Source organism: Drosophila subobscura, chromosome U, assembly GCF_008121235.1.
Source record: "Drosophila subobscura isolate 14011-0131.10 chromosome U, UCBerk_Dsub_1.0, whole genome shotgun sequence".
In the NCBI taxonomy this organism is placed as follows: Eukaryota; Metazoa; Arthropoda; class Insecta; order Diptera; family Drosophilidae; genus Drosophila; species Drosophila subobscura.
Genome location: NC_048534.1, coordinates 18,005,000 through 18,029,537, shown reverse-complemented (window position 1 = coordinate 18,029,537; position 24,538 = coordinate 18,005,000). Strand labels below are relative to the sequence as shown.

General features: G+C 45.3%; 1 protein-coding gene across 1 annotated transcript; it reads left to right on the top strand.

Annotated features, from left to right (window-relative positions):
* The first annotated feature begins 22,155 nt into the window (after window positions 1-22,155).
* On the top strand, window positions 22,156-24,269 carry LOC117901460 (carboxylesterase 1E). The gene is made up of 2 exons (XM_034812214.1): window positions 22,156-23,082; window positions 23,142-24,269. The coding sequence occupies exons 1-2, from the start codon at window positions 22,171-22,173 to the stop codon at window positions 24,258-24,260; spliced, it is 2,031 nt and encodes a 676-aa protein (XP_034668105.1). The 5' UTR covers window positions 22,156-22,170; the 3' UTR covers window positions 24,261-24,269.
* Window positions 24,270-24,538: the final 269 nt, after the last annotated feature.

Sequence of the window (24,538 nt, the reverse complement as noted above, 5' to 3'; positions counted from 1 at the left end):
TGGAGAGGAGCCCGGACTCCCCTTTGACACTGCGTCGGGCTCCAGTTTCGCCTGGTAAATATTTTAATTGAAATTATATTTTGTCTGTCATGCTAAAGGTAGGACCTGAACTTCACCTACCATGGGTATGGCTCCGACTTGGGCTACGGATAAGACGATGATGACATGCAAAGAAACACAATGCATTCCCCGAGCACACCTCTTAAGGATTATCTTGCAAAGGATTGCCTTGACTTTTAGCTTTGGTATCTTGGTCACACACATTCCCAACCACGGAGAATCTCTTGAGGGACAAGTTGGAGAGACGAGCGACCACAAGCCGGAGAGTGACTTTTGCATTGGGACCGACAAAACTTTTTCAAAGCAATTAGTTAAGGGCTTTTGCCAGAATTTAAACTTCCAAGCAGATATCCTTCTCTCGCTCCTCCTTCTTCCTTTGAGTGGCGTGTGTTATCGGCTTGAAGAGGACTTTGGCCAACATTTAATCAGCAGAAACTTTGTTAAGTTGACCAGGAACTTGCAGTCAAGCCAAGCGAAGAGAGAAATCCACCTGAACTCTATGGAAATCTCATTATAGATCCAGAGAGCAGAGTCCGAAAAGTTCTATTTAGCTTAAATAATATTTAAGGAAGCGTAAAACGGAAATGGCCACTAACTTGAGTGTTTTCCTGACCAAAGAACAAAGAAAAATATTTAAGCACTTAAGTGGCAAATGGCAAATGGCAAAAGGCTGCCTGTCCCCCAGTCCACCGTCCAGTGTCCAATGGGCAGTGTCCAATGTCCTCCAACAAAGTCTTCGGCTCTCGGGCACAGAGTGCGTGAGTCCGAGTCAGAAATTAGTTGTAAGATGAATGGCCAAAGTCGCAAAGTTTCTGCAGCTTTTACTTGGGATTTACTGCTTGGTGCTGGCTGTAGCTGTAACGGCTGTAGCTGCCACACTCACTGCCCCTGCAACAGAGTCTTTAGCTAAGTTTAAGTTTTATTTTTTATATTTAAAGCAAAAACTTTTTTAATGAATGCTCTTAGTTGTGCACATATTTTTAATGCACAGAGTTCATTAAAAGGCAACTTCGAATCTTTATACATTTTCTCGTTTTTACAGATTTATGGGCCAACAGTCCCTCTCCCCTGGCCCTGTCCCTGGCCCTGTCCCTGCCTAGACGCAAAGTGGCTTAAGTGTTGAGCTTATGTTATTAGCTAAAAGCTGCCCCATAATGGACTTGAAAATTGTGTTTTTGCTCAAAGTAGTTTTAATTTTGCTGTCGAAAAAGCAAAAGCCAAATCAAAGGATTTTGAGCCAAGCGGCAAAGCAACTTTTAAGATTGGAAAATCTGCCATCTCCATAGCTCTTCCGCCAGTGAACTCTTCAAAGGACATATGAGGGCACACCTTAGTTCCATCCTTCCATCCATGCCTTCACTTTCCAGGCATCTGTTCAGAATCTGTGCGTTCATTGCGTTTGTTGAAATTTGAAATGTTCACGCCTCCTTGACAGTCCCCCAAAAACCCCGAAAGTGAAACAAAAACGAGAAGGGACGTGTGAGACGCTTCTTACGCGTCACAACTTTTATACCCGGCACTCAGTACTACATCTGCACTGTATCGGTTATTTGTCAAATTTTACATTTTTTCTTCATCTGTCATCTACATCAACAACACTGCTCACGCCAACACGCTCCTTTAGCTCGCCACCCTCCCCTATAGACACACACTGCAGACTCACGGCAGAGCCAGCGGCAGAGCCAGCGGCAGAGGCAGAGCCAGCGGCAGAGGCAGAGCCAGCGGCAGACGGCCAGTGTTTTGCTATAAGCTGCGGGACAGGGTGGGTTTGGCCACTGAAAATTAATTTCTTCATTGTGGCTATAATAATGATCCAATCGGATCCCAATTTGGTGATCTGATAGATATGGTCATTCCCTACGGAATGGCGTTTTTAGTTTTCTGTTATCTTCAAAATTGTAGATTTGGGAGGTTTTCGCCCTTTTGCGAGGGCGGAAGGGGGCGGGGCTCATTTTTGAAATACACTGGTTTCAGTGTGAGCATACAGCAGTCTGGTGCCAAAATTTGGTGGCTCTAGCTCTTATAGTCTCTGAGAACTAGCCGACAAACAAGACGGACGGACGGACAGACGGACAGACGGACAGACAGACATGGCTCAATCGACTCGGCTATTGATGCTGATCAAGAATATATATACTTTATGGGGTCGGAGACGTTTCCTTCTGTGCGTTACATACATTCACTTTGTGCACAAATACAATATACCCTATTTACTCTTCGAGTACCGGGTATAAAAACCCCAAGAAAAAATGGGTACGAGTATTCCCTAGATTGCTTGGAGATCTTTTTTGGCATTAAATTTTTGTTGAAAGTCATCTCACGTAGCGGGCGAGCAGCCAACAACGTAAAGCTGATCCAGCGTGTATAATGGGATTTGTTTATTGGTATCATTTGTGCCAGCTTTCAGGAAGAGAGCGAAAGCCAGCCAGCGACAACCAACTTACCCCCAAGTGCAGTTGGGGAAAAAAGTTTCGTGTTGCGTTTTTCGTGAGTGCAGAAGGCAAGGCATAAGTAGCCAAAGTGGTTGCCCCCCTGCTCTCGCTCGGGCCATACGCATAGCTAATCCTACACAGGGAACAACCATCATCATCATCATCATACACATCCAGCTGGGATTGGCTGGGTGTCGCGGTCGGGTGTCGGTTCGGTCCAGGTGGGCTCCAGTGGAGTGGCGAGTGGAGTGTGGAGAGAGCACTGCAGCAGAGCTAGCCACGTGATGCTATAACGCAATATTGACACTTTCAACGACTTTCAGCGCCCGCCGAAAAGTCATAAAGGGAGTGGAGCCAAAAGTTTCTCTTTTTCTATACACTGCCTGAGGGTACTTTGATTTTGGGTGGGTTTTTGTGAAGCGGAAGCACATTCATAGAGTTTATACTATATTCTGTACTAAAATATCGTGTCGTAGTCTTAGGGACATTCCGCCATAAGAAAATTCCAGTAAGAATAGCTTATATTAATTTTGACGACAGAAGAGAGTGTGCTTTGTGTGGGAGAAATGCAAGAAATCAAATTCGCCGGGTCCTCCGCCCTCTGCTCTCTCTTTACAAGCTTTTACGCCAGAGGCTGAATTGAAACTCGCCGCATCTCTCTCACCGATCTGCTTTGCGCTCTCGTTTCAATTCGCCCTCGTTCGTACCTGCTCGCAGGTACCTGCTGTTGTGAGTGGGAATTCGCCCAAGAGCGAATTGGCTTTATCTTGTTTGTGTTTGAACGCGGCAACTGCACTTGGCAAGATTAGAATATTTTTCATATATTTACGAGTTTTATCGAATTCAAAAATAACAAAGCAAGACCAGCAAGTGTATCCACAGCATCGGCAACAAACCTTTATTTTCTTTATTGTTTTTTGTGTTTTTTCGAAGCTTACACCGTTCACCTCTCGGATTGCACTCACTGGGCGTGAGGTGAGTGGGCGCGTGGGTTCCCGGGTGTGAAAGTGCATAAAAGTAAATCCAGGGATTTTGTCGTTGTTGCCACTTAAACTTTTTCACACCCAGACACCAAAAATGGCATCGACCGAACTGCGACCCGCCCGACGAGTCTTTAAGTGCCTTGAAGGGCTTCCTCTACTGGCTGGCTGGCTGGCCGACCGGTCGTCTGCGTTGGCTCAGCCTTCATTTGGGCACCGGGATTGCCTGGGAGATGGAGATGTGCCCCGCCAGGGAGATGGAGATGCGTGTGCCGGGCATTATTTTCATTGTCGCATTTTTCATCATCACACTCCCCACTGCCGTTGCTCCACCACTCCAAAGGGGTCCACAGAAGCTTCCATAGAAGTTTTTATGGCTCGCTGTGCTTGGCTGGCTTCGGCTTCTGCTCCGCTCCGTTCCGTACCGTCCACCTGCTACAGCTCCTTGTGGGGCTGCTATTGCTGCTGCCACTGCCACTGCCACTGCCTTTTGCCGTTAGCCCTGCACCTGTGCGTCGCTTAGGACCGGAAGCTGCACATCAGCGCTTCCATGTGCGTGGGAGGCGTGGGGAGAGCTCTTCTAGTCTCGCCATCGTCGTTGCACAGTGGGTGCTGAGGCGATTTTTGGGGATGAAAATATGGTTTTTAGTAGTTGAAAAAAGCAGAAATGTAATGCCAAAAACTATGGGGAATAAAACCAATGACCTGACAGTTCTTATTATTTTTCCACACGTTTCAGCTGCAAAAACTAACACCCCCACCCACTGTGCATTGCTGTCCTCGTGCTGGCAATTGCCACTTTTAGCCTGTGCATTGCATCGCCGTCTTCATTGTCTCTCAGTTTTCGCTATTTCTCCTTTCGCTTTGGCTTGGCTGCTGCTGCTGTTGCTGCTGCTGTTGCTCTGCTGCTTTTTTTTTGTTTTTTGAATGAGGTGGGGGCAAATCTCTTTTGAATTATTACTGTAATTACCGTTGAGTTTCGCCTGGCAATTGCTTCTGTTTCTCCTTCGTTGTCGTCGTCGTCATCATCGTCTCCTGCGAGGGAGTAGACCCTGGAGCTGCAGCCAGACCCCGAGCCGGAGCCTGTTGTGACACCGCTGATGACTGTGTTGATCCGACGATTATGATTTTATTACGTTTTCGTGTAGTTGTGCTTTGTGTGCTTAATTTCGGTCGCAGTGTCCCGTTCCATGCCTTATCCCGTTGTCTTATCCCTGTGGTGTGAAATATGGCTCTCAATTTGGTGTGTCCTCACAGCGAAATAAGAAAAAAAGAATGAGAAACGGAGATGAAAAGACTTTCAGTACTTTGGGTTCTCTTAAAGGGGGTTTTGGTATTTTTTTAGTGGTGTTGAGGAAGTGAATTTGAGGCCATTTGTTGAGTACATATGCTGCCATTGTAGATTTTTCGACTCTTAACCTTCTCCTAAAGGGTATCCAAAGTTTCGTTGACAAACTTATTTGTCCTTTCATTCTCTTACTATTTGTTGTCTGTGTATTCCTGGTCGAAACAATCAAAATTAATCGTTTGTAATGAAGCAACCATAATGGTTCCGAGTGGCCAGAGAGAGAGAGGATTGTAGAGAGGGAGTGAGAGACAGAGCGAGAGCATGATAAACGATGTCGCAATGAGCGCAGCATTTAATTGTGGATTGCCCTTCGGGGGCTCATGCTGTAAATTGGGTCTACTCGGGTGTAGGATGTTGGCCATCCCACAGATTTCTTCTGCCGCATAGCTAGGGATTAATCAAAATTGATGAATGGAAATTAGTTAAAGGTGAGCTTAGTTTGAGGATAAACTAAGGCTGGGTTTCAAATATCTGCTGCTTGGAAATCTCTTAAATTATGAAATATGTAGAAGACGTAAGGTCGGAATAGCATTAAATTAGTGACTTTTTGAGAGGAGGAATGGACGTTCTATAAGAGCTTTAAGTGTTAGAATTTGACTGTTTTTGGTATGCATCTTTCCAGCTTGTAGATGGCCAAAGATGTCTCCACTGCAGTTCTTTTCCTTAATGTAATTGTTAACACCTTTTTACTGCTGAAAATATGTTCATTTCTTTAAGCCCTGACAATTACCTGCCATCTTATAACAACATAAATTAAATGTTCTCAATTTTGTATATGAATATATCCCCCACAATGGCACACATGCCTGCCATAACTTATCCTCTTGTAGAGAGAATGTTCATCTCCGAATCGTATATCATTTTGCAACACACTCCAAATGGTTTTCACCTTTTCTTTTGCCAGGGCTTACCTTTTGGCTCTTTGGATGCGTATATTGTTCATTATATCAGTCATAATTCATAGTCAGCCACTCAACGCCTGTTCTAAAGTCAACCCACACCAACAGCCAGACAGCCCCCCACATTTTGGAGTTACCCCACACTGACAGAGAGAGTGGGAGTAAGAGTGGAAGCGAAACATCTGCCTGTTCTAAAATATTAAATAAAGCAATCAAATAAATCTTCCAACATGCCTCATTTATTGCAGATTACCAACGCAGGATGCCCGCACCAGAAGCTCCACTGAAAAATGCACAGTGACTACACAGAGAGGAGGATATAAAAGATGTTGGAGTACATGGAAGGAACATCACATCACCCCCCAAAAAGTTACACGCACGTACAGGCTGGAGGGTCTTCACTATCATTACGGCATTTGCCACCACCACCACCACCAGCACTCCACTGTGCTCCACTCTGCTTGGAGCTTTCTCTCCCCTCCCCGTCTGGTAATCAAGAGCGGGGCTTGTCTGTAAGTGAACCTTCAATTACGCAAAATAACGGGCAAGCGGCGCAGATTATCTCATTAAAGGCGGCACACTGACACCCTCACCCTCACGCTCCCCCATTGCGCGGACTATTTTTTTTTCTTGGTCTTCTTTAAATTCCACTCACACGCACAGCACGCACAGTGGAATGGGTAGGATCAGTTCAGCTGACAAACTAAAAATATGTTGACTGTCCCCCCAAAAGAAAACGATTTTCGTTTGGGTCTGGGTCTGGTCTCTCTTCCTCATGTCCTTGAATGAAAGTTCAAGCGAAAGTAAAAGTAAAAGTCGCGACTTCATGCGCGACACATTTCGCAACGGCCAGGCCCCGACCCTTTCCACTGCCAGCCATCCCTTTCTCAGTTCTTTAACCACACACACAACTCTCACTGTCGCACTCTCACTCTTGCTCTTGCTCTCACACTCCTGCTCTCGCTCTCACACTCTCACTCTTGCTCTCTCCTTCGTTTGCTTCTTTCTGGTGCTCACACTTTCGCTGTCGTCTGTCGTTTCTGGTCTATAAATTTCTATGGGCAAAGAATGCGTGTTTAATGGCCAGCATTGTGTGTGTGCGTCGCGGCGAGCTTTAAGCACGTGTGGGAAGAGAGCGGCAGAGCGACAGCGTAGGTAGGTAGCTGCGGTACGGTACTTCTTCACTTTCCTTTCCTCCTTGCCCGCACAGCACAGTGCAAAGCCAAGCGCTCCATTTATTATGCTTCAAAAATATTCGTATGCATGCCCTGTAGTTGTGATGCGGGAGGGCATATTTGTTTGGTGTTGTTTTGTGACAGAAGCAGGCGGAAGGGCAGCTGTAAGGAGTCAACAAAGCCATTGAACGTTTCATAATGTTTAACAAATAAGAATATATACTGGAAAACCCTTGCAACTTTGGCAACTTCCTTCATCTCCCACTGGCAAATCCACTTACAGGGCATCCCCTAGTCGCGATGCCAAGTGCAGTCTTTCGTTTTGCTATTTTTTGTTGGTCTGCTGGAATGCCATGCCCGCCGCCTGCTTGTGCCTGCCTGCAAATGCCATTTTAGAAGATGTTTTATGTGTGTGTTGACATTTTTATTGCGGCAACATGTGTCGAAATTCGTCTGCCCTTTAACTACGCTCCCCCTCCCACAATGCTAACCCACCACCCCACACCCCACACATTCCCAATGTTGTAGTTCCGTTTGTGCGCTTTGGTTTTGTGTGTACCGAAAACGGTTTACATTGTACTTAGCACAAGGCAAGAGTTAAATGTACTTTCAGGGATTTGCTGTGGCGGGTATTTCAGGGGAGCTTTTGGATTAGCGGAGTTACTCGTACTATCACATTGAACATTCATGGCCACAGCTTTAAGTTGGCTGCCGGATAATGCCTGTAATTGCGGAACTTTTGCGTAAGTTTTGCGTAAGTTTTGCAGTTAAGGTTTCGGTTGGTTAACGGATCTTACGGTGGGAATTTTGTTTGAATCTTTAATGTGCTGATAATACCTGAAACGGAGACAGAGGGATTGTTATAAGAGAAGCCAAATTGTTGTGGGAGTATTAAGTTGAATGAAGAGTAAAATTGTGCTTAGGTAATTCTTCTTACTACTTTAGGGTTCATAGAAATTGGTGTTCAGTTTTTATGGAGACCAAAAATATGTCTCTGTACATTAGTTTTCAAGTTCTTATCCCAGTTTTGTATTCTGCCCTGTTTGTTGGGTGTTTCTTATGGAGGTTTGAAGGGAAGTTTCATGGAAACCGTAGAAAATTCACTGTACATTCGTATTTTGGCTATGCAAATTTATGCACAAAATGTGGTCCCCACCTCACATCTGAAAACTGCGCCCCACTCATATCTTGCAATCCTTTCAATCAGCATTAGAAGAACACAGAAGTCCATCCTCTGACCCTGCCACAGCCATCTCCATATTCATAGTAGACCCATTTCCCACAGCAATTACCCTTTAACATACACAAATGCCACATCACGTATACGCCCTGCCAGGCAACGCCCATCCGCTTTTCGGGGGTACCGAAACCAGCCATCCATCGTGGCTCGGGTTGGGGGTGTGTGTGGTACATCTATCTATATCTATGCAAAAGCTAAACGTGCAGCAACTAACAACTAAATTTCATTAAACCGCAGCGCACAAATTGAACTACAACAAAAAGCGCCAGAAGGTGGCACCAAGCCCAAACCCCAAACACCAAACCCCAAACCCAAAGCCGAAACCCATTCCCTTGCTCATCAACAGTAGCTGGCCTGGAGGGAAATTTAAGTGCCTTCGGCGACCAAACGAACCAATTTCGTGTAGCCCTGGCCCAATCCAGGGAGCCAGCAGCAAAAAAAAGGGCAGCAACAAAATGAAGCGGCATGAAGTTAATGCCGCAGACTCCCAGCACAGCCATGTGCTCTATGAGGCGGATGCCAAAAACGCGGCACCAGAGACGACGACAACAACTCGTGCATGAAGCAACAAAGCGGTGGGGAAGGAGGAGCGGAGGTGGAGGCTGGAAGGCAGCAAGGTGGAGCAGCAGCAGTGGACAAAAATCACGCAACGGACCATGACAAGCAAACGCAACGTAGCGCATCCTGGACTGCCTTTTTGCGTCTGGTAGCCGCCCCCTGCTCGTCCTTATGGACAACTTCAAAAATGCTGCAGCTGCTCGACCCCCAATTCCCCATCAAATGATGCTCCAGCAGCGCTTGTCCAAACGCTTTCCTTCTCCCTGTACCTCCCTCTAGTTTGGCGTGATAATAAAATGAAAACTTTTAACGGACAGCAAAGGAATGGAGCTAGATCGAAGGCACTGAGAGAAACTAGGGGGAAAAAGCAGGCAGAAAGAAAGATTACTAAGCGAGAAATTGGTTAACAAATATTGGAAATGCTTTATGGAAAAATATACAAATATTTCTAATGAATGCTGAAAGGATTCTGCAGAGCGTGGACCGATTTTTGACACATTTTTTCTACCAAATTTCATCATTATTATCTCTACAGAATATTCTTATATATTTATGTTAATATAATGTTTAAATTTCATGACATTTCTGCTGTCTATTTGCATCACAAAATACTGCTCAGATTATCCCAAAATTCACTTAAAATCTTCCCAAATTTAATTCCCATTTAAACCTCTCTTTTCCACGGTGCACTTTGGTCACTCGACTAACTCGTTGCTCGCTTGCAGGGGGTGTTGGGGGGCGACCAACGGCGCACCGCATGTCTGGCATATTTAATTTATTTATTTTATGCAAATTTTGGATAATGTATCTGCGGCCGCAGGATACAAAATACACAAACACAAACAACACACAAGGACAACAAGGAGTAAGCAGCAGGCAGGAGGCAGTCAGCAGCATCATTGGAGTAGCAGGAGCAGCCACAGCAGCAGGACTAAATGTAACAATATCAAGGGGTTCTCCCAAGGTGGAGCATAGAACCGGTTCTGCCAGCACACACAAAAAAATGCTTCCATAATGAAAGCAATTGTTGCCAAACCGCGCAGCGGCGCACAACAAAAATGATTCCAGCATAGTTGGCAGCAAGAGACAGCAGGACTACCGTAGACGGGCACAGCACAGGACAACAGCAGCTGGATGCTGCGGTTTGCCAGAGCGATATTTAGCATTATACGCTTCATTGTCTAAAGTGGCGCCCAGGGAGGCGCTTCCACCCTCCACCCACCATCCACCACCCACCTCTTATTGTATTTATTCAAAAGTTAGAACATCGCCGGCTTGCACTAACTACTAATGTGCGGTTCCCCCCCACCAGCACCCCCTCTCCCGCATAGGGGTTGAGCGCGTGGGCGTGGCAACAAAATTTCTATCTAGCGCCACTTGCTTTTTATTGTTCCCCAAAAACTGCTGCAAAAGTTTTTCCATAATTTTCAAGGCACTTTTTTCAGCGCATTTTTTGTTTAAATATTTTTTTTTTGTATTTTTACTAAAGTGTAATAATGAAAATTCTTGATGGAAAAAAGTTTGGGGAGAGTTTTTCGATTGTAGAATTTATTTACCCTTTTTGGAAGATTTTGTTGAAGATTGAAAATGTTTGTAAAGGAAATTTTCGTGTATATTTTTTCCCTCCACGAACTTTGCATTTATTTTTACTACAATTACGTGAAGAATATTCCAGAATATTATATTATTAATTATAAAATATTCCCATTTGATTCCAACACATTTTTCGCACATTTTCAGCACATTTTTTGGCATTTTTCCCCATTTTCAACAGCCGCATTTTCCGCTTTTTATGCCCACATTATCCGCTGTTAAATCATTTAATTTGTATCTTAAACACTTACCCCAAGCCCCTATATGCGCCGCAGCTCTTCATCCTTTCAGCTCAAAACCCCCAAAAAATAATACGTATACGCGCTGTGCGCTGGCGGCAGGGGCCGAGAGTTTTTACTAATTAAAATGGTTTTTCCGCTGACGCCGAAAGCAAGTTTATAATTCCCACACCCCCAAAATGATTTTCGAAATGCACCAACAGGGAAATAAATATTTATAAATTGTATGCCAAGCCTCCTGCCCGCCTCATGCGAGGCTCAACGAAGCGGCCCATAAATTAGCATTAAAAATGCTCGGCTTGGGGCGTGGATTCTGATGATTTTTGGTAGCATTTTTTCGGCTGTGTGTTAACTATTCACGTGCAGCTAATAAATCTGTCCAGGAGGCGGCATTTAAAAGGATTACGAACGAAGGAATCGAAGGGACTGTCGGTCGGGGCTTAAAAGTGATTAAGTCTGACCGCGACGTGGCAACCTTTTCGAGGGGGTTTTACTTCCAGTTTATTTGTTTTGCTTTCTTTTTGCATTTCTTTTATCTTGAATGGGGGAGTGCCCTGTGCAATTGTATGTGAAACATTTCTGAACTTTTAACCCTTTTTTATGGAGGTCTTGGACTGTCGCTTGCAGTCCATTTACCTGCACAATTGAATGATTTTCTAACACTGGGAAAGAGTGGGGCAACCTACATGGATGGGGGATATTCCAGGGGGATTGCTGGCAGTTTATTTATTTTTGGAGTAGCAGAAAAGAGTTTGCAGCAGTGGAATGTAATGTTATCCGCATTTTATTGAAAGCTTTTCAAGTTGAAGTTTGGGCGAGTTTTTGGGGTTATTTATGGGCCTTTGTGATTATAAAGAGATTGATTTTGGAAATGGTACTCGTATCTTAGTCGTCCTCAGGGGAGAATAAATGTGGATTGGGCAAACAATATCGAAGTGAAATGAAATATAATTAAATGAACTGTAAATTTATCTGTAATGAGAATCTAGCAGAAAATTGATGAGAAAAAAGAAGGAAGGTGCGCATTTTTTAGTAGTTCATTTAACTAAAGGCAGCCAAAGGTTTTTTCTTTATCTAAATCCCCATTTCAGCTACCTAAAATCGCACAATTTTCCTGATTAAACTTCCAAGTAATATAAATCAAACTGATGTTCTTCCTGCTACTTTTAGTTCTACTTTTATTCCAGTCAAATAAAGTAATATCCCAACACAGTTGCTCCCTGCCTATCCTTCATAAGTTAGTAGCCGCCATAAAAACTCTTTTTGCAGCTCCAAAAGATGAAAATGAAACAAAGGAAAAGGAAGTACAGGGTACAGGATTCTTCAGTTAACATAAATATTAACTAGCTCAGAGAGCGAGCGCAAGAGCGCCCAGGAAACTGCAGTCTAGGACATTAGTTAGCCGGAGAGGACAGCACCGAAATTACAATTTTTTGGGAGCAAAAGGAAACGTACAAGAGGACTCCAACCTATCTATGGGTAGTCCCTCCCAGCTGCAGCACTCCCACGCTCCCTCCACGCAGGACTGTGTCTGGCGAGACTCCCACGTAGGATCCTCTGCGTTCCCCTTCCTGTTGAAGGCAATTTTATGTGTGGTCCGGCAGGCAATTTGCTGCCTTTACAATAAGTGGCAGGGACAGGGACAGGGACAGGGGCATGAACATAAAAATAATAATTATGCCTTGTACCTTTTATGATTATGGTGTGAAAACAACAATTGTTGCTACGATGCCAAGGACAACGCATCCGCAACATCCCTCCCCGCAGGATATTTATGAGCCATGTGAACAAATTATTAAAACAACAACCCAAAAAATAAGAGCAGCAAAAAGAAGGAAGCGTAAACCTCAACGAGCGAACAACTCAATGTTAATGGCCGAGGCTTAGCGCGGGGGAGGCTCAAGCACGCAAGGACCTTGGCTAGGAGCAATGCTTAGCTCTAGCTTTGGAGCTGAGTTCCTTCTTTCAGCACAATAAACAAAAAGTAATTTTCACAAATTTGCCAGAAACTTGTAAGACCCCCGGCCACGGCATTGGAATTTATGTGGCACGGCGAGAGTGGACCCAGGTGTTGCCTCATGCCACACGGCTGCTGCTGCTCCTGCCCCTTCAGTGCTAGACACGAACCTTTCTTAAGTTCTTCTTCGACCGTTTTTGGTTTCGTTTTCTCTGGTAGCATTTTTCGGTTGCTTTTTCTATCTTTTGGTTAGGAAGGAAACTGTCGCGACGCCATTTATTATCCACTGTCTGAAGGGTCGCCCATTGTCGCTTGTCCCCCCCCCCTAATAGATATGGTTAATGTGTGTGTGTCTGTGTGTGCCTGTGTGTGTGTGTGAAGTGCTTAAGCCTGGGGGCATGCATGTGCAGGCCACCCATTTGGCGGCTTTGCAGTTCCGCTTGATTGTCCTGCTGCTGGGCGGGGAAGAGTCATGTTTAAGGTGGCAGGAAATTGCGTTGGATTTTGATAAAGGTGAGGCTAAAGTTGGCTGATTGGGAAGGGGAATAAAGCAGTGCAGGGAAGCAGTGCAAATGAAGCAGTTTAATAAATGAGAAACTTAAATTGAAAGAACGCTTGGAAACTTTTAATTTTCTGTGGTTTTTGGTGGGGCAACAAAATTATTAAGCATAAAAATATAAGAATGATCTCTCGCTGAAGATTTTCACTTGCACTCTCTCTTCCATTGTGGCTTAGCAGTGGATCTCCATGACTAGTAAGAATTTCCAATCATATTTTGTACTGCAAATAAAATTGCAAATAAAAATGAGCTTGAGCTGCGCTACTCCCTGAAAATTCCACCAATATTTTAAGCTAATTTATGCACAACATTTCATATGATAATTTATGTAAATCAAAGTCAAACAATATCAAAATCCAACTCCTTTGATCTTCTCTCTCCCACCCAAAGGCCAACCCCAAATCATTTAAAGTTTTCCTTGCCGCCTTAACTATTTCCCTTGCAAGACAAAAAGACTCCCCGCAAATTCCTATCTGGCCAGGGCCTTGCCTAATTCAATCGGCTGTGGCAAATTAAAGTTCCATTTCTCTAGCTCTTTGCTGAGCGCGTCGAACCCTTGCCAAATCAAGGAAAAAACAAGAAAAAGAAAAGAAAAAGGGAAGCAACGGCAACCCCTGGCCCAGGGTCAAAGTACCAGGACTTTGCTTAGCATATGCGCATAAATCAAGAGACCAAAAATAGAAGGGGGAAAGCCCCAGAAATAGAACAGAAACCAGAAGCAGCAGCAGCAGCAGGACCAAAGCCAGACTAGACATGAAACCAAGACGGGGGGCGGGGCAAGGACAATAAAATTGCTAAACGCTACAATGACAATTCAAGCATGTAAATGAAAGCAAGGACTAGCAGGACTAGCAGCACACAAAAAGGGGATGACCAAAAGGGACAGCAGCAAGAAGACGACGAAAAAATAAAGGGGGAAAGGCAGAGAGCGGGAGAACGAGCTCTGAAAGCAGCGCCGCGCAAATGAAATTAAAGGCGAGCAAACAAGTTACGGTCAGACAATCAGCAGAAAAAGGAAGGACACTGGCAGTGCATTGTGCGTAGACCCACACCCACTCCCCCCCGCTCTCTCTCCCACTCGCCTTAATCAATTCCTGTTGGGGAAACGCCTTCGGTCCCTTTTTTTTTCGAGTGCACAAAGCGAAGATTCGATGCTGCCTGCCCTTTTGGGGATTTCCTTTCGTGCATCGCCGAGATTGATTTGTGCTGGTTGACCCGCTACAGCAAGTCGTCCAACCTGCTCCTTGTTTGGCCTTTGATTAAATTAAATTTCATGGGGACATATGCACACACACAGCCAGCCCCCAAAAGATATTCGCAGCAGTTTTTTGGATGCTCAGTTTTAGCCCTTTTGCCTCCATTGTTTGTTGTAGAAAAATTGCGCGTAATTTGCTGTAAATCCATCGTGTAATTTGTTTGTCAACAAATTGGGTTCGGCCTCTCCCGAAACGTTGCACATTTAACATTTTTCTTGTTCATCTTCTTTCAGTTTTTTCCTTCAGTTTATTTTCTGCTTCTTTCAGTTTATTTTTGTGCTTTTTTGTTGCTTTCTTCTCTTCTTTCGGTTGACATTGTCTAATGAGTTAATTAGGCTGCTGATGCGGGTAGGTGAGCACATTCGGACCTCATCAGCAGCCCAATTTATCTGGCTGCCTTGGGGGTCACAGTTACAGCTTCAGTTTCATTTTCCTTAACGATGATGACGTACTTTAGAGATGGATAAGGGACAGGCCTGTGATGAGTGAGGATATGGTAAGTAAATGCTGTGCGTTTAGCTGAGGTTGCGCCGGTAAATTGGCATATTTATTGGATGGACTTTGATTTGGGGATTATGGCGGGGAATTTGGGAAGTTTTTTTGGGAGAAACTGTTGTATAAAGTTGATAAATTGTGTGGATTTGCAGGAAGAGAGTGGTTTGAGCAGCATTCTAGATTGTGGGAGCACTTTAAGATAGCTTCACCATTTGTGGTTGCTCATAGCAGGGCCTGTCGCTGAAGTGCGTTTGCCAAAGGTGAGCGCAGCAAGCAGATGAAACAGTTGAAGCGGGCGTGGGAAACGGAATGCGCAAGCTTACAAGAAAGTGCTGCATGAGCGCCGCTTGGATCGTAGCTGCAGCGAGAGAGCGAACGTTGATGCGAGAGAGCAAGCGTTGCGGCGCTGTCGATGTGAGAGCGAGAGGCAACAGTCCGCGTCTCTGTAACACTAACAGTCTGTTACGCCTGTTGTTGCTGCAGTGTTAACAGTATGTTGTAACTGCAATGCTAACAGTCTCCTGCTAGCCGAAACAGTGGGAAAAATATGTTAGAATTGTGTTTCTAACTAAATGGGAATCTTCCTTGGGTAGGAACGAATATTACAACTGGTAAGCATGGCCTTTCGCTCAAGATATCTAAATAACTATCACATAAATTAAATATTCCTATAAATATTTCCGCCCTTGTCTTTTATCTCTCTTATGAAACATATGTTCACACTTTCACGCTAAGAAAGACAGCCACTGCATGCCACTTTCATAATTGAATTTGCTCCATTGTTTCTGCTCGTAATATCCCCGGTAAATCTATGGATCTGGGTCGGAGTTTTGATTTATCAAAGTTTTAAGCCGCTTAATGGCAGCCACCACAATGCCTAATGCGATAATGCTCTCAATGGACCCCAAAAACTGCTTTGCCTCACAACTCACTCGCTACGCGCATTCATGTTTAATGTCCTTTTCGGCACAGGACATGCTAGGGCTACACTCCGTTCGATGCTCGATGCTCGATGGAGAACCGCAATAATTTCTGTGGCCTTTCGTTCGAGCAACATTTATTTTTAGTTTCTCAAAACTAGCCGCAAAAGGGACGCTGCGAAGAGATGTGGTTGCCAGGGCTGTCAATGGCCGGCAAAGGACTCGCAGGACTCGCAGGACGTATGGACACGAAACAAAGGCAAATTGAAATGAATGCGTGCGGCAAAAGTTTTGTGGCAGGAACCGGGTACCAGGCAGCCGGCCAGCCAGCCAGGACTTCTCAAGTGCAACACAAATGACAAAACCAATGAAATAATCCTTTCGGGTCCGGGGTACGAACTTCGAGCTCCTTTTGTCCTGCCACATGCTAAGGATGTAAGGATGTAAGGATGCTGGAGAAGAAACTTTTGCGGTTCAATTTGAAAAGGAAGCTGCTGGTCCTTAAGGAGACACACACACAGGGGCACACACACATTCCAGACAGAAGGATGAATAAAATTTTAATTAAACTAATGAAAATGTACAGGACATGCATAACTTTCGGATGTGGAGCAGGAAATGTTCTGGGTCTCTCTTCCTCTCGCTCTGTGTGTTTCCGTCTACTTTGCCTTAATTTGTTCCGTTATTCTTTTTCGGGTATACCATTAAAAATTAACTGGCGGAATAATCGAAACTGTTAAAACGTTAATTTAACACTTAAACAAGCCAAACCGCAGGACAGCTCGTAACAGTTAACTGGAAACTGCTGGCAAACGGCAACTGTCACTGTCTATGCTATGCACCCCACTGTCTCTCACTCTCTTACTCCCGCTCTTTGCATGCGTTGAGCGTGTCTATGTGTGTGCGACATTCCAATTGGCAGCTTCTCTCTGTGTGTCACATTTAATGCAAGAACGGAATTCCATTAAGCGGCAACCGCAGCGCTGCTGACGTCGCTGCCGCAGACCAAACCAACCCAAAACCAAACTGAACCCCAGCGTCAGTCCCAGCCTCCCCCCGCAATCCACACCGCGTTCCACAAGAGAGGAAACGCATTTGTGGTGCCAAATAAACACGCGTCTACGGATGGCACAAGCTCACTAGAGATGAGCGCGTGAGGGCATACAATTTGTATTTGTAAGAAATAAATTTACATTTTTGCTCACAGTTTTATAGTTTTTCTATAAGAAACTTTGTTTTTTGTGTTGAATATTGATAAATAAATTAATCAAAGTTACAATTTTCTCTTATTGGGAGTAAAACCTTACTTCGTGTCACGAATCAGCGGCAGCTCTCCGTTCCACCAGCAGCACTCTCAGAGTGCAGAGGTGCCGAGACCAAGCCGTGCTTTCCCCCCCTGCGAACTGCAAAAGCCGACTGACTGCAGTGTGATCCCAAAACACATTTTCAGTCCCATTCCATGACTTCAGGCTGCCGGAACACGCAGCATATTGCAGATGTTGAAACACAAAGCGCCAGCTGAGTGGGGGTACCGGGTGCAGGCAGGTCCAGATCCAGGGTAGGGCAAAGAATCACAGCGACTCCCCCAAAACGCCCACACATGTGGCTTACAATCCTACAATACATATAAGCATTTATATATGTACATATGTATGTATATGTGGTGTGCTGTGGTGTGGTGGCACATAAATTGCAATCGGAATATCAAATTGGCAGGAGGAAGGAGGACCACAAAGAGGAGTGGAGAATGGAGTACTGGGAGCTGACACAGGAGCCGGAGCCATCGCCGTCCTCGCAGCCCTCTCTCGCTCGACTCTCGTCGTTTGCTACTCTCCTGTTCTTCGTTCGTGATTTTATCAATTCAATAAAAACCAAATAAAATCAGTACAAATGCAAATACCATTAATGTATTGGGTTTAACTTTGTTTTGTTTTCGATTGTTTTATTTTATTTCTCCCCCTCGAAGCCCACGCAACTCGCATTCGTACATTGTTTTCCCTGCGAAGAGGTTTGGGGTCGTCCAATGGTCGGTCGTCCATTTGATGCAATATTTTCATATTTATTTATTATTATACACACACACCCACACACACTCGAAAATTTTTCGGTTCTGGCCATATTATTTACGCTCTTGTGCGTTTTTTATAGTTGACTGGGGACGAAAATATGTGAAATATGCGATTTATGGGCTTGAAAATAATTTAAAGATATTGCCAGGCCAAATTAAAGCAGGAAAATTGATAATACAAATAATTTTGAGGGTTAAATCCGCTGCTGCTGATGCCTTGGCGGGAATGTTGAAAGCGAAAGGGAAATGGAAAAAGGTGTACGGAAATAAAGAAAGAGGAATTATTACGAGTTTTAAAGAAAGATTGCTTAAACACATATCGAAATCCAGAGTTGTATCATGTAAAGTGGTTAAAGCACTCAAGGGCTTACTGAATTTAATTCACAGATTCTTTGTTGATTTTATAGTTTTGATTTTTCTTGAGAAATAAGTCGAAAGGCTTCCACTGTGCGTACGTTTGCTGCAGTTCTAAGCCGCTTCGCTGCCAGCGTTAGTTTAGTTGTTGTCGACTTTACCAGCAGCAGCTTCTGCTACAAGCTTCTCTGCTGTCGCGCAGGTAGAAAGAATCAAAGAAGAAAGCGAAGGTCGGTCCCGTTGGTCGCGAGCATCCGCATTTGCTGAGAGCGAGAGAGGCGCACATCGAAGTGCACGCAAGTGAAGACGCAGTTGTTGTTGCTGAGAGAGTGAAGCCATTGCGGGAGAATGCATTGCGTGAGAGCATGGTAGAATTACTACTAGGTAACGGATTCACCACAGTGCTTCTCATTCGAGGCCGGTAAATCTTGTCAGTCGTTTGCCAAACGTCGACGAAAGAGGTTGTGTAGCGCACGAATTTTTTCATTGTCTTCTTCTTCTTTTTCTTCATTGCTTACGAATGAAGGCGTAAGCGGAAGACAATGAAATTAAGTACTGTACATGCAAGTACTTTTTTATTTTGGATGTATTTTTTATTTTTAGAAATGAAAATGTCTGCAAAATATTGTTTGCTGTGCCGATCCAAAACTTTGCATGGAAGTATTTTAGCTCCATTATTTAGCTCATTTATTATCGAACATATTTTCTTTGCTGTCAGCAGAAACAATAAAAACGAAGAGGGCAGAACGTAAAACGTTTGCTATCTGCTAGAGAGAGATAGCTTGCCTCTCTGAGAGCTGAGAGAGCGTGGTGAATAAGCTTATGGGCCTGCACTCAGCTGACGACGTTACCTAGTAGTAATTCTACCATGCGTGAGAGTAGCAAAACCAAAGCTTGTAGTTAAGAGGAAGATCAAGAGATAAGACGACTGCGGCTGCACTTGGCTCAACACATGATGCAAAACGAAATGGCAGAAGAGAATGGTAGAACACAGGCAGGTAGACTTGTATGTAAAACAACTTTGGATTACGAGAGATTGATTGATAAATACTTATAACAAAATATGTCAAATTCATTATTCCCTATAATTACTCGCAATGTCAGATAAATATTCCGCACCGTAATACAAATTAGTTTCCCTTACAATATTCTTATAATTATTACAACAATTAATTACCACGCATTTTGCTGGGAAGATATTTTCCATCTTTCAGCCACCTGATCTGAATTTACTTTGGATATACGCCTCCGCCTATCCCATTAAACGGCAATCAGTGGAAACTAATTTGATTTTGCCCCACAAAATACCAACAGCAGCTGCTGCGCTGCTCCGCATCTGAGCAGAGGCCAAAGAAAAATTGCGCCGTAGCCTAATGAAGTTTTGGCGTGTGTGTGTGTTTGTGTGTGGGATGAGCTTTCGCTCACCTTTCGACGCGCACTGCCAAGAGCAAGAGCAAGAGCACGAGCACAATTCAATTATTGTTTTATAATTAATATTTTGCACATCAAAATCGCATCAGCAGCAGCTGGGAAGCTGCCTCTAATTTCCACGAAACGCCCCCACGCTCACACGCACTCATGGGCACAGCACACGCAAACGCCATGCTTGGCAGGAGGGAGCTGGGAAAAATCCTAGAATGTTGCGTGTGGCAGACACACAACAACAGCCACGTAGAGATTAATTGGGTAGGGGAAAAACTGCGCTAGTTGGGATAAATTCATTAATTAATGCTTCATATTTTTAAATTCTTTTCCCAATTTCCACGAAAAACAAATTCTATTTAAAAATAATACAATTTCAATTCCCCATTTTCCACTGCCATGTGTCAAAATGTTTGATTTTTGCAGTGCCTGAGGGCCTTGGCATTGCCCAAAAATCAAATTAAAAAGCAATCTAGCATGTAATTATTAGTTTCCATGGTACAAAAATTTTATATGTGTTCCCCCATCATATCCTCTTCCTAGCTGGACCTTCTGCCCAAACATTTTAGCAACTTTTTATGCAAATCACTTTGTAGCTGCATTTAAACTCAATTAAAAGCAAAATATTTACTCGATAGCCCCAAAGATTAATAACTTTTTAAGGACTTCTCTGCTGTCAGGAGCAGAATAGACAGAGAGTGGCAGGAGAGATAGAACTACGACTAAAAGTAGTCGGGCAGAGAGAAAGATTAATCTAGTTAAACGTTGAGGCGTGCCAGGCATCAGGGGGCAGCTGCTGCTGCATCTGGGCCAAAACTTTGCGTGCTGCAAGAGCTTCTCATACATATATAATTATTCCTTGGCCATGGCAGAGGCGACGACCATGGCCATGTCTATGGCTTCCTCCTGTTCCAGCAGCTGATGGCGTCAACTCCCAGAAGTATACTTAATTATATTGTCGTAACTTTAAATGTCATTTGGCCATTGTCTGCGACACATGCGAGCGGCAAGTGGTCGGGTGCACTGAGAGAAATGAGAGATTTTTACTTAGACTTCACTCAAAAGAAACTCTCTGATATTTTGCTCTGTGTACTTCCCACAGTGTGAGCCCAAGACTGGGACAAATCAGCTGCCGTACGTGTTGGTCGCTCTGCACAGACAACAACATTGAGATTCATGTGGCAGTGTCATGCCAGTTAGTCCAGCGCGTGCCGTGCCTGTGACTCTGCCTCTGCCACTGCCACTGACTCCGGCCTAATCCCAAAGCACAGTAGTGGTCCTGTGGTCCTGGTTCTGGGGGGGTCAAGAAACTTGAAATCTCAACATGCGTTTGCTTCATGATATTTGCCAGCATCCGTTTCCGGCTTGCATTCTGCCAGTCCCCCCACCCATTTGTTAGCTGTAAATATGCTGAAGAATATAATTCATCTGGGGCAAAAGATAATGTGGAACAGCTGTAAAATATGACGCTACGGACGACTCATATGCTGTGACTCCGCTTCGGACTTGAACTCGAGCTCTGCCTCTGTCGCTGCTTCACTTTTGCTGCTTCTCTTTTGCTACTTCTCTGTCGCTGCATCTCTGTAGCTGTTTTCTGCCGCTGCCTCTGCTTCTGTCGCTGCTTCTCTTTTACTACTTCTGCCGCTACTTTTGTTTCACTGCCTCTGCCACTGCGTTTATTCCTCTGCTTTTGGCACAGCGTCGTTTTGCTTCTCTGCTTCTGCTTTTGACAATGCCTTTAAATTCTCATTATTATTTAACTCATGCAATTGAATTGTCAGTTTGTAGCAATAATGCAATGGGAAAAACCAACTTGACCATTTCTGCTACTGTTCATCGGGCGAAGATCTCACGTTGCGAATAATTTTATAAAATAATACAGCAAATACTCGTACTCGCCGATTTAATTGGCTGACAATCAATCCCAGAGATGATCGCCGGCAGCACTCCCAGAGATGATTCAATGGCAATAAAATTACACAGCTGAATGTCTGTCGATTGGGAATAGATTTGAGATGGGAATGTGACATGGAAATTATCGTAGAGTGATGATGAATTATGATATTTTATAAGGAATCTTTAAGGAAAGAATTCATTATGCTATAAATAACTTAGATTAGCTAATTAATAGCTTTATTTTAGTGTTCGTTAAGCTAATTACGACCTCAAATTAATCTTGAACAAACATTCCCATTCCCATTTTATATTCAAGTATTGCTTCCCATTTTCCTTGCAAAAGCTACCCAAAAATCAGGCCAAAAATCTAAGTAATTCCAGATTTGTTGTGACTCAATGAACTATGTACACAAAACTGGCATGAAGTTTACTCGTCATCATCAGCTATAAAGTACGTGATTAGAATGCTGGAGAATCAGCGCCCGGACGCCACCAAACATGGTCTTATCCCCTGGGCAGCACGCAAACTGAACGAAGCAACACAAAAGTTGAATTTTATATTTTTATCAACTAAAGCGATTGTTGTTGTTGTTGCTTTTGTTGCTGTTTATCCAAACAAGTAGCCGGCCTCGCTGAACGAAAAAAAACCCACAGCTCTGTTATGGAATGAATTCCCTCAATCCGATTTCAGTTCCCATTTGACAATCGAGTGAAACGAAATGCAATCGCTGCCGAAGCGGAACTTTCTGTGGCTGCTGCTGCAGCCGCTACTGCTTGTTCTACTGCTTGCTGTGACCTTGACGAGTGCCGAGTCCCATAAACGCGTAAAGCGCATTGTCGGTGGCAAGCAGTCGAAAGCGCCGCCTGTCGATGATCCCGTGGTATTTGCGCGTCTCTTCAATCGGGATGCACGCGTCGAGGGCTATCGGAATTCGGATACTGGCATCTACAGCTTCCTGGGCATGCACTATGCCGAGCCACCGACGGGTGACCTGAGATATTCCCGTCCCGTGTACCGTCGTTTGGGTGGCGACATCAATGCCACGCGGCATGGTCCGCCCTGCATTCAGCCGCATCCACAGGCACCGCAGCGGATCGTCGGCGAGGAGAATTGCCTGCTGCTGAATGTGTACACACCGCAGATGCCGGACGAGAGCACCGGGCTGCCGGTCTTTGTGTGGATCCATCCGGGTGGCTATCGCCATGGCTCGGCGGCTCAGTACGATGCCACGCCCATGGCGCAGCGGGGCGCCATTGTGGTCGCACCGCAGTACCGTCTCGGCTCGCTGGGCATCATGGGCGATGGCACGAAGCAGTTTGACGGCAATCTGGCCATGTTCGATCTGGCCACAGCCCTGCGCTGGGTCACCGATTACATCTCCTACTTTGGCGGCAATCCCAAGCAGGTCCAAGCCATCGGGCATGGCTCGGGTGCGGCTAGTGCCATGTATTTGTCGATGTCGCGCACGGCGCGGAGTGCGGGCGATGTTCACGGTGTGGTGGCCATGTCGGGCACTGCTTTGTCGCAATATGCCACGGACAAGGATCCCGTGCAGAGTGTCGAGGAGGTGGCCAGGATCAATGGTTGTCCCACTGGCAATGAGCTGGAAATTGTGCAGTGTATGAGAGCGGTAAGCGAGCAGGAAAGGGAATCCAAATTCCAAACTAAATCATTCATTTAAACTTGCAGAAAAGCGCCGAGGACATCATCCGCAACGATGACAAAGTGCAAACGGAACGTCTCGCGGGTCGTGCTTTGGTCAAGGGCCTCACCGGCAGCGTAGGCTTCCAGCCACACATCGAAAGCCCCGACGATGGTCGTGCCCTGCCGAGTCTCATTGTCGGAGAACCCGAGGAGCAGCTGAAGAGCAACAACTTCTCGGGCATTCCGCTGCTGACGGGCGTGGCCAAGCACGAGACAGCCAACTCGGTGACGGTGGAGACCATCGAGAAGGTGTTCGGCTCCGCGGAGCAGTTTCTGGGCTCTCTCAGCGATGCGCTCAATAAGCTAACGGGTTTCCTGAAGATCGATCAGATAACGGGACAGATCGCCAAGCCGCAGCTGCCGGGACTCACGAGTGTGCTGACGCCCACGCTGCAGGATGTGTGGAAGGTGCCGCAGGCCCTGAACGTCGATCAAGTGCTGTCCAAGGTGGTGGAGTCCACCACGGACGTGCTGTTCAATCTGCCCGCTGTGCTGACCACCCAAGTGTGGTCCAAGCTGGCGCCCGCTTTCATGTACAGCTTTGAGTATAACGGCACCAAGTCGAAGGGCATCAACTTTCTGCGTGGGCTGCCCATCGTCTCGGAGACGGCGAACGATAAGCCCGGTACAGTGGCGCATGGCGACGAGTTGGGCTACATGTTCGATGCAAATGATATCTTTGGCACTCCGCTGGAGGATACGCGTCTGACCAGCGAGGAGGATCTGCAAGTGCGTCACAATCTCATCGATATGCTTGTGCAGTTCGCCAAGCAGGGCAGTGGCGATGGCAAGTCGGGGTCCGGTTCGTCGCTCTTCCAGAGTGTCACGGGCAAGGCCACACCCTTCATCAAAATCGACACGAAGCTGGAGACCTCCAATGACTTTCGCTTCTGCGAGTTGTCCGTTCTGGGCGCTTCACTCTCTCCGCTCAGCTCCACCAGCTGCGCGGGTCTGGGCAGTCTCCTGGGACAGCTTGGCGGTGGACTTGGACAGACGATTGGTGGTGCTGGCGAGAAGTTGGGTCTGAATAATGCAGGCCAGAAGTTGGGACTGGGTGGTGGTGGCGGTAGGAAGCCAGGAGGCTTGGGCTTGGGTATTATTTAGAAATTATAAGCGAAGGTGTCATTTTTGTATTCTAAATATATAAAATAAAAGCAAAGAAATAAACTCAAATGAGGCCCATGGTATCTGTTTAGCTAGCTGAGCAATAAGAAGTTGTGCGAAAGTGTGCGCATGTAAAAGTTGTCTGCATGTGTGTGTTGGCATGCAATGCTGATCACCGAAAAACTACCTGCAGGGCAACCGTATGCAAAGCTTCGCAGCAGCGAGCGAGAGTGAGCGTAGGAGAAGCTCGACGCTGCTGCGAAGCTAAGAACGAACGC